This window comes from Sturnira hondurensis, unplaced genomic scaffold (genome assembly GCF_014824575.4).
Source record: "Sturnira hondurensis isolate 20B ecotype Veracruz unplaced genomic scaffold, ASM1482457v3 Scaffold0000396, whole genome shotgun sequence".
Classification (NCBI taxonomy): Eukaryota; Metazoa; Chordata; class Mammalia; order Chiroptera; family Phyllostomidae; genus Sturnira; species Sturnira hondurensis.
In genome coordinates this window covers 61941-71102 of record NW_028073027.1, presented here as the reverse complement: position 1 = coordinate 71102, position 9162 = coordinate 61941, and the positions used below count along the sequence as shown (strand labels likewise).

Here is a 9162-nt window from a genome sequence, read left to right as displayed (position 1 = left end):
TCAGGGCATATGCCTGGGTTGTGGGCACATGAGAGTCAAACCACACAGTGATGTTTCTCCCTCTCAATAAAATCATTAAAACAAAAATGACCAAAGCACCTTTAAAGTGAATATACAATTTATTAACATTCAAACTTCATTAAGACATGTGCAATATGGCAATTTTACTGGGGGTTTAAACCCTATCTAGGATATGATTGCTTGCTGGGGCTTAGCAACAGGGTCCAGTTCACACTTAGCACTAATTAAATACTTTATTGAATAAATACCAACAAAATGCATTCAAATGCTTTCTAAAAAAAAAAAATCAATTTTAAAGGCCTTCTATTCAGGCTAATGACAAAATACAATAAAGGCAGATAAGCTAGTTTAACATAATTGGCTGATTTTATACAGCACTTATATCTTTTAGTCCACAAGTATATTATTAAATGATAGAGAACATCTAATACAACCATTTCTACATAACTAGGAAATAAATTTCTAAGAAAGAAAGATTTTACAGACCCCATCTTTTATACCCAACCCCAACAGTCTAACTCTAAGAGGATAAAGCCAATGACTTTCCTCAGAAGAGCTCACGACTTAAGTCGCTTTGCTATCAAAATCTGTATTTCTGATCCGTTATGAGCATTGAGACAAGATTCAAATATTCCCAAAGAAAGAAGCACAATGCACGTTGTGATCGCCTATTCAGCAACAGCGAGCACTGCATTCAAAACTATCTCATCTCAGGAATTAAATAAGGTCAGCCACATTCATTGGCATTTCCTCCACTGTAGTATTGTAGAAAGTCTCAATGTCACGAAGAATCCTCTTGTCTTCTTCAGTAACAAAGTTTATAGCCACACCTTTCCTCCCAAATCGACCCCCTCTGCCAATTCTGTGTAAGAAAAAAAATCAGCAATTAGAATGTTACTGCTAACAGAATGCTTGAACTACTGAACATGATGATCCACTTGTTAACCATCAGCTGCTGTTTACTTATCAAGGTTACAGTTCGTGCTTCTAATTGGAGCACTATCTGCTAATCAATATCTAGAGAAAAAAAATTTTCCTTTGCAGTTAGTGCCAAAAGGATTCAAGGCTTGTCTGGCTGCAAAATGAGATTTTATCAGGTGTCTTGAGCATTATTATGTTTAAAGCAGATGACAGTATTGTGTTTGGGGTAGTGTAATTAAAAAGCCCATACCAAAGTGGGCCAGCCAAGAGCAGAAGTCAGCCTGGGACAGATGTAAACACACCAGGGATAAAACAAAAAGAACAGTTATGTAATCCATATCGACGCACTTCTGGAACTGTAAACTGTAAATACAAATGCTGCAAGGTTAACTATTGTCTAAACAACTTTTTCCAGTGGGAAAACAAGTATTTGGTATGGTAACCCAAACTCATCACTGCTTTTTTGCTCAGTTTCACACGTTATAACTCAAATTACTCAAACGTGTTTACCTCCAAAACTACTTTCTACCTTCCTGATAGAAACCAGACAATACAAACCACCTAATAGACTAATATACAAAAATGCCTTGGCTGGAACAAAACTTAAAATATCAAATAATCATGACAAAAGAAAAATATAAATACCGACTCGCTCTTTATTCAAACAGTGTGCTGTTTCGCTTATGATTCCACGTCCTAAATTACGTCAACGCCGTTTCTGAGTGCCATCTCGTCATCAACTGCTGCTATCGACTCCTGTATTTTTTAAAAAGTCTTTTTTTACATCATATAACAAAGTACAATTCAATTTATTTAGGGATAAAGCCACTAAAACTAAACCAGGGACTGCTCAAAATGCTACCAGATGACACCAAGAAAAATCCCAACTACAGAGTAATCACCAAGAAAGCACATGGACACACAAGAGCATCACTAAAAATAAAGCTCAAAAATAAACTAACACCAACAGATCAAAAACACTAACTCATACATGTATGAAAGCCCACAATTTGGGCAGTGTTTACAAACTGTTTTCCCACTGTGCATGACCAATCTTCCCAAGTACAATTTTAATTGCATCTTACCAAATTGCTGTCTATTAACTCTACCAATTTCCTGATTTGACATTACCTTTCAAACAAATCAGTCAGTAGAAAAGCAATGCATGACTTCATTTTACCAATACACTAATAAGGTGCCATCTACTCACCTGTGAATGTAGTTTTCACGATTGGTAGGTAGGTCATAGTTTATAACCAATGACACTTGTTGCACATCAATCCCACGAGCCTGAAAATACAAAGTGTGATCAAATTCTAATTAACAAACTAGACACCTATACCATGTAGGCCACAAAATAGTAGTGAACTATATGTTTAGTGATATAGCCCACTGTGGAGTGTGGTCTTCATTTACTCTCCCAAATAGCCCAAGTTGGTAAAGGTTATCAAAAAAACCTTCCCCTAAAAAAACACTTTTGGTAGATTACAAAGAACAGTAAGACTTACTTACCAACAAGTCAGTAGTGATCAGAACACGGCTTGACCCTGATCGGAATTCTCTCATGATAACATCTCTTTCCTTCTGGTCCATGTCACCATGCTGCAAATTAACAAACCTTAATTCAAGAATCACCAGTCAAATCACCATTTAATGTAAATGATATGTATGAGACCAAGCGTCCCTGGCTGCTACAGGAGTATAGCAGACAGGTATAGTTAAGAAACAACTTTATTTTGAGCAGGGGGAACGACAACACAGCACTTAACAGCTATATTGTAGTTTGAATCCTGCTGTAATGAAATAACATTGTAAATTACGATTAGATTAGAACACCTCTTACCAGAGCAGAAACTGTGAAGTCCCTGGCATGCATTTTCTCAGTGAGCCAGTCCACCTTGCGTCTTGTGTTGAGAAAAATGACAGCCTGTGTAATTGTCAGTGTCTCATACAAGTCACAAAGTGTATCCAACTTCCATTCCTACAGTATTTCAAAAAGGAAGCTAAGTCATTAAAACAATTTAGTTTCAACTTACAATCATTAGAAATTCAGTTAGGCTAATCTAAAGACATGTTGCACCAAATCTTAAGACACAGGACACTGGACATTAAGAAAGAGGTCCACCCCAGTCTTTACAATCTAGTGCAGTTATTTTTCTTCTTGTGTGTACTCTGCTAGCATTATTACAAAAACCAAGATGTAATCCTAGTTTCTGCAATTTTAGCACAGTGCTTATACAAGAAGGTTAAAAACCTGGCTACGTTTATGTTTAATAATTAGACAAATTACCTCTCTTTCAACATTAATATAAAACTGTTTAATTCCTTCAAGGGTCAACTCTTCCTTTTTCACCAGAATTCGAATTGGATCTCTCATGAATTTTTTGGTCACTTCCAACACATCAGTTGGCATTGTGGCAGAAAGCAACACAACCTTTAAAAAAGATATTATCACACAAATAATTAGCACAACTTTCACAATACTCAAAAAACAAAGAAAAAACAAAGAAAAACAAATGTTTGAGACCAAGCGTCTCTGTCTTGCTATGGAATTGTGCTAGACAGAGATAGTTATGCATCAATTGTTTTAAGCAGGGGGAACGACAATAAAACACTTCAGTTATATTGTAACAGTACCTGCATTAAACCTAATCTCCAGCTATAAGAGGGCATAAAAAAACCTCACCTGAATACTTGTATTTAATTTTTGGAAAATCTCATAGATTTGATCCTTAAATCCCCGGCTCAACATTTCATCTGCTTCATCCAAAACAAACATTTTGATCCATTTTGGAGCTGTTAAGAAATAAGTCATACTATTATCTCTGGACTCTCAGATATACCATTTGACTTTTTAGTTTAATAGTAAATTGTACTCAACTGACATCAATACTTACAAAGATACCTTCTGTTTAACATATCAAACACTCTCCCTGGTGTACCAACAACAATATGTGGTGCTTCAGCCTGCAGTTTTTGCATTTCATTGCGAACATTGGTTCCACCAATGCAGGCATGACAAGTTGCTCCCATGTAGTCTCCAAGTGCCAGAATTACCTTTTGGATCTAAAAGACAATAGCCTCAATCATTATTCAACAGAATTACAGGCTGTTTTTCAACCTCCAAAGCACAAAGGCAAATATCTGGTCTGCGAACAGCTTTTATGCATGCACAGCACTATATACTTCCAAGCTTAAAATGCAGACTGTAACTACTTCAACATAAAATTTTCTTTAAATGTCTTCTTGTACCCTGTCAAACTTGGGATCCTAATGTCCCAGGTACCAACTACATTTTAAGAACTAAAAATACACCCTTTATTCTTCATTGTGTAGGAAGATATAGTGGATCAAGCACTACAATTACAGCTAACACAAACTGTTGATACTTTAATTTTTCCCCACAGGGCAATGACATATAATCTTGACCTCAATAAAGCCTATAGTTTTATTAGCAATGTGTATGTCAAAGCCTGTATTAGCAGTGAGCTTTGAAAATATTATCATGCAACAGATGCATCACAAACTATAAACAAGTCACTGCAGTTTTTATGTTGCACAACTGCATTCAAACCTAAAAATGAGACTGGATCTAATCTAGTCCACCCTGAACAGAAAGCTTTGGTCTCTCCATTTCTTATATAACACTGCAAATCTAACTTGCACACCCAGGTCCTATTTAACTTCAAACAAAAACTCCCTGCATGCATGGACAGTTAAAAGGAGGGCTCTAACAGGACCAATTTATGTCTTAAACTCTTCTGGTGTGAAACCTGCAACCTATTCAACACGCAAGCATTTTTTTTTTTTGAACTACACTATCAATACCTGTTGTGCCAGTTCTCTGGTGGGGGCCAATACTAGTGCTTGGGTCTCCTTGAACTCAATCTCCAACTGTTGCAGGATGGAAATAGCAAATGTGGCTGTCTTGCCAGTACCTGACTGAGCTTGAGCAATCACATCATACCCTAAAAAAAGTAGGATACATATTTACTGATCCCACACCAAACCGTCACTTCTAGTTTACACTATGTATTCCATTTGGAACATGAATTATGCCCAAATAATCAAGTGATCAGCAATGAGTATTCTCTTCATTTCAGGTCAGTCCCGAAAGATGATTGCCATCATTTCACTTTAAGGAATACAAGTAGGTACTAGTCCCCCAGAAGTCATTTTTTCCCTCTTATGGTCCGGGTCTATGTACACATAGTAATTTCACCTTTTTAAAGGGGTCAACGAGTTCTTTTACCTTTAATACAAGGAATAATAGCTCTCTGCTGAATAGCTGAAGGCTTCTCAAAACCGTAAGCATAGATGCCCCGAAGAAGAGACTCCTTTAAGTTCATATCGTCAAAGTTATCAACAATCTCATTCCAGTTGCTCTGTAAGTTTAAAAGTAACAATAATAAATAGGATGTACAAACTCACCTCTCCAAAGTTTCAAAATTCACATCCATTTCTTACCTCGATGACACCATCGGGCTCCATTCCCTCTGGGCCGCCATGTTCTCTGCAAACAAGAAGATGCAGTTAGAGACCACCCCTTCCCCTCGCCTCAGACCATTAGGATGGCCCTTTACAACCCGTCACGTCGGATTACCCTCCCCTGCACGTGTACGCTTCCTACTGCAAGAGGAAAGCAAGATGGTGGAGTAGGGCTCTTCACGTACCTACTGTGCGCCTACGAAAAAGTGGAGAACTCGGTGTGCACGGAGAAGCGCCACGGCCGCCGACCCTTCCCCCCAATCCCGGCGCTCCCATCTCGTCCGCTGGCCCTCTCGCGAGAGCTCCGCACGCTGAGCTCCGCCCCTCACAATGCGCAAGCTGGGTGATTGACGCGGGCAGAGGCCTGGCGAGAGGTATGCCAACGGTTCGCCGAGGCCCCGTGGCCGGGCAGGTCCCAGGGCCCCTCACAGCCGTGGCGACTGGGCGCCCTGTCACCCTCCCCCGGCCCAAACATTAACACTCCAGCTCGCGCCGCTGGCCGTGAACACGGCTTCGGGCCTGTTACACTGTGCCGACCACGGACTGCGCCACTGCTTTAACTAAATGTCAGTTCCCTACGGCCGGGAACGGGACACGGCCGAGACTCCAAAGCGTCCTCAGGAGAACACACCACACCACTCCATTTTCGTGCCCTCGTCTGCTCTCCCCGCCGTCCGGGGCCCTACCCATCATGGAAGCTTCTCGAAGGACACAGAAGTACCGTACCCCGGGGATCTGCCTATGGACTCGGGGGTCCTTGCCTCCACGCCAGCTCCTACAACCGCCAATCGCTCCACATGACCGTGAAGGTCACAAACGAGCACTAAGAAAAAAAGCGCCGTACCTGTTGTAATCCGCGGAGCCACCAGACATGTTCCGAAAAACCACTCAGCGCCCGACTGAAAAGACAGCAAGACCGCGCCACCCGTTTTTTATAGGCTCGCGGCCGGGACCCGTTTTCTGCGGAGGAATTTTCTCGTCGCTCTTTCGGTTAGCCACCAAATTGCGATCCTGGGGTCCTTACCTCAGCAAATATCTTAAGCGAGTCGGTGGGGAAGTCCAGGCTGGTTATTTCAACGTGCTACAGGATCGCTGGAAATCCCAGGGCGCTGCGGGGAGTTTGGGACTCTTTGAGTGGCGGCGGAAGAATATTGCAGCAAGTGGTGGCCAAACCGAGTTCTCCTCCCACCCCGCTCCTACGGGGTTTCCGCGTCCCTGAAGCAGAGGCGGCCGGGGGAGTCGGGCCGGACCAGGAGGCGGAAGCCAGAGGAGCGATGCGTGCTGGTGGTCCGGGCGGTGCCCGGGGCAAGTGGGCAGAGCTCGTCGTTCGCTGTGGGCGCTGTGTCTGAGAGGCAGCCACCTCTACATTGTGCACTGGTCGGGGGTCGGGTTATTCCCCTCGATTAAATAGCGGTGGGAAAAAGCTATTGAATTAGACAATTAACAGTCGCCTGGCCTTTAGCTTGAGCGTTTAGCAACCCTTCAGATCTTAAAAGCGTGAAACTCTTGTTAGGGAAAATCACAGGCCACTCAGCATATTCAAAAAATCCAGTTTACCCCACATTGAGCAGGGCAAGAAAAAACATGTGGTGGCACTTGCAAATGGCTCTGGAGTAGCGAACTCTATTCTTCCCATGTTGCCTCTGGTCTCTACCTCTCTTTAAAATGCTAGTAATTTTAACAGGTGTTAGCAATGCCTGATAAAATCATTACAAACTTTTGCAAATGTATAATAGTTAAGGAGGAGTAATTTTCCGTGTAATGCAGGAGTTTAAATGGAGGCTTCTGACAAATACAGCTCCATGCTATTTTGCGACTAGGCAGGTTTGATTCTGGTCTATGTCGGTCATTTAAAGAGAGAAAGAGCCCTGGCTGCTGTAGGTTGGGTGCTGACATGCAAACTGAAATATCAGTTCAATTCCCAGTCAGGGCACCTGCCTAAGTTGCAAGCCAGGTCCTCACTTTGGGACGTTTGAGAGGCAACTGATCGAGGTAGCTCTTGCACAAGTAGGTTTTTCTTCCACTTTGCCCCCCTTCCTCTCTCTCTAAAAATAAATAAATAACATGGTTTTAGCCCTGGCTGATGCAGCTCAGTGGATTGAACACTGGCCCGTGAACCAAAGAGTCCCAAAGGTTTAAGATACGATTCCCAGTCAGGGCACATGTCTGGATTGCAGTTTGGGAGAGGCAACCACACATTGATGTTTCATCCCCTCTCTTTCTCCCTCCCTTTCCATCTCTCTAAAAATAAAATTAAAAATCTTTAAAAATAAAAAAAGAAAAGAAAAATCTTTAAAAGTACAAGAAAAAGGAAAAAAGACTAAATTTTAATTGCTTATATGCAACAAATGTTGATTTATTAAAATTGAGAGGAAGACAACACTCAGTGTTTGAATAAACTGCATAATTTAGAAGTTTTCAACTGTAGCCTTAACCCAGGCCAGTTGGTAAAAACAAACAAACAAAAAATGATGTATTGATATTTACTCATTTAACTTTAAAATATGATCCTACCCATACTGCAAGATATCATCAATACTCAGGAAAATATTTTCTTACAAATTCAGGCCAACCTAAAGTCTGATAATTGGAAAAACTGATTCTTAATCTTCCTTATTTCGATATCATATTTGATACAATATTTGGTTCTAAATATCACATGTATTTTTAACTCATTTATTTACTCAAAAATTATTATTATACCAGTAACTGACAAAAACTATACTAAGATAAAAAAGTGGATTTGGCCCTCAAGCTAGTGATGTTCCTATCCATCCATCTGTAATGTTCAAATCCAGATTTGAGGTAATGTCAGACATTTTCTGAGAATGGAAGTCAGAGAGCCTTATTGTCACATCTTAAATCTACTAAAAATCTCTTGGGAATCTAAAAAGCTAAAGAAAATACTAAATCGGAAAAAGTAACCATTTAGGCACACTTGAGTCTTTAGGGTGAAATCTATCAACAATTAGTATCTAATTGTTGACTGTTTTCTTTATTTTTTAAAGATATTTAAATTTATTTTTAGAAAGAGGGAAAGGGAAGGATCAACTGCCTTTCATATGCACCCTAACCTGGAACCAAACCCACAAACCAGGCATGTGCCCTGACTAGGAATTGAACTTGTGACTGTTCACTTTTGTGAAATGACGGCCAACCAACTGAGCCACACTGGTCAGGATGAGTGTTTTATTTAGGTTTAGCACTACTGCTACGTGCTGTGCAGGATATCCAGTCTCTTAAAAGGAAATAAGCAAGGGCTAAACTCTGGTTTAGGTCATAATTGCTGAAGAGGTTTTAAGGTAAGAAAGCTCCATAATCCAAAATTAAGTAAAGATCCAGAGTCAAAATCCCAACCCCCATTACCTGCAACTCTACAATGTATTTCTTTCTATTTTAGAAAAAGATTTTATTTTTAGAGTGAGGATAGGGAGGAAGAGAGGGACAGAAACATTGATGTGAGAGAAACATCTGTCAGTTGCGTCTTGTATGCACCCTGTTCATTGGCCAAACGCACAATCCAGGCACATGCCCTGACCAGGAATTGAACTGGCAACCTTTTGCTTTGTGGGATGGTGCCCAACCAATTGAGCCACACCACTCAAGGCTCCTGCAATGTCTTTTAAAGAATGCTGTGCTCACCACATTTGCATGTGCTTACTAAAGAGCATTAGTAATAGATCTTACTAATGAGTTAAAGATCTAAAACATACACAAGTTGTGCACATCAAT

The 9162-nt window shown here is 40.7% G+C and overlaps 1 protein-coding gene and 5 non-coding genes across 9 annotated transcripts; all 6 read right to left on the bottom strand.

The window, feature by feature from the left end:
* Positions 1-174: 174 nt before the first annotated feature.
* EIF4A2 (eukaryotic translation initiation factor 4A2) lies at positions 175-6380 on the bottom strand. 4 transcript variants are annotated; one of them, XM_037035723.1, is made up of 12 exons: positions 6275-6311; positions 5616-5794; positions 5410-5455; positions 5195-5327; positions 4771-4910; positions 3840-4008; positions 3629-3738; positions 3233-3376; positions 2786-2923; positions 2455-2544; positions 2153-2232; positions 175-883 (listed from the first exon to the last, which is right to left on the bottom strand). In XM_037035723.1, exons 3-12 carry the CDS (start codon positions 5431-5433, stop codon positions 739-741), a joined length of 1173 nt encoding a protein of 390 aa, XP_036891618.1. In that variant the 5' UTR covers positions 5434-5455; positions 5616-5794; positions 6275-6311; the 3' UTR covers positions 175-738. The 4 variants fall into 4 exon arrangements, 2 of the variants coding, with proteins under 2 accessions (XP_036891618.1, XP_036891548.1); XR_005064957.1 differs by lacking the exon at positions 5616-5794 and adding an exon at positions 1588-1698 and having other exon boundaries at positions 795-883; positions 6275-6380; XR_005064967.1 differs by lacking the exon at positions 5616-5794 and adding an exon at positions 1592-1698 and having other exon boundaries at positions 795-883; positions 6275-6380.
* On the bottom strand, positions 2285-2426 carry LOC118983386 (small nucleolar RNA SNORA4). The gene has a single exon (XR_005065716.1). It is a non-coding gene; the product is annotated as a small nucleolar RNA SNORA4 (small nucleolar RNA).
* Positions 2607-2738, bottom strand: LOC118983376 (small nucleolar RNA SNORA63). The gene has a single exon (XR_005065714.1). It is a non-coding gene; the product is annotated as a small nucleolar RNA SNORA63 (small nucleolar RNA).
* On the bottom strand, positions 3012-3189 carry LOC118983393 (small nucleolar RNA SNORA81). The gene has a single exon (XR_005065718.1). It is a non-coding gene; the product is annotated as a small nucleolar RNA SNORA81 (small nucleolar RNA).
* LOC118983382 (small nucleolar RNA SNORA63) lies at positions 3459-3585 on the bottom strand. Its single transcript, XR_005065715.1, has one exon. It is a non-coding gene; the product is annotated as a small nucleolar RNA SNORA63 (small nucleolar RNA).
* Positions 5012-5080, bottom strand: LOC118983396 (small nucleolar RNA SNORD2). Its single transcript, XR_005065720.1, has one exon. It is a non-coding gene; the product is annotated as a small nucleolar RNA SNORD2 (small nucleolar RNA).
* Positions 6381-9162: the final 2782 nt, after the last annotated feature.

What these genes read in the sequence shown, in the direction of transcription:
- EIF4A2 (XM_037035653.1), bottom strand. Translation starts at nt 6,303, where the DNA reads ATGTCTGGTGGCTCCGCGGATTACAACAG. An exon ending in AGCCCGATGGTGTCATCGAG is followed by an intron (nt 5,328 to 5,409) that starts GTAAGAAATGGA and finishes TTAAACTTACAG; the next exon opens with AGCAACTGGAATGAGATTGT. An exon ending in ACTTCACAGTTTCTGCTCTG is followed by an intron (nt 2,545 to 2,785) that starts GTAAGAGGTGTT and finishes GTTAATTTGCAG; the next exon opens with CATGGTGACATGGACCAGAA.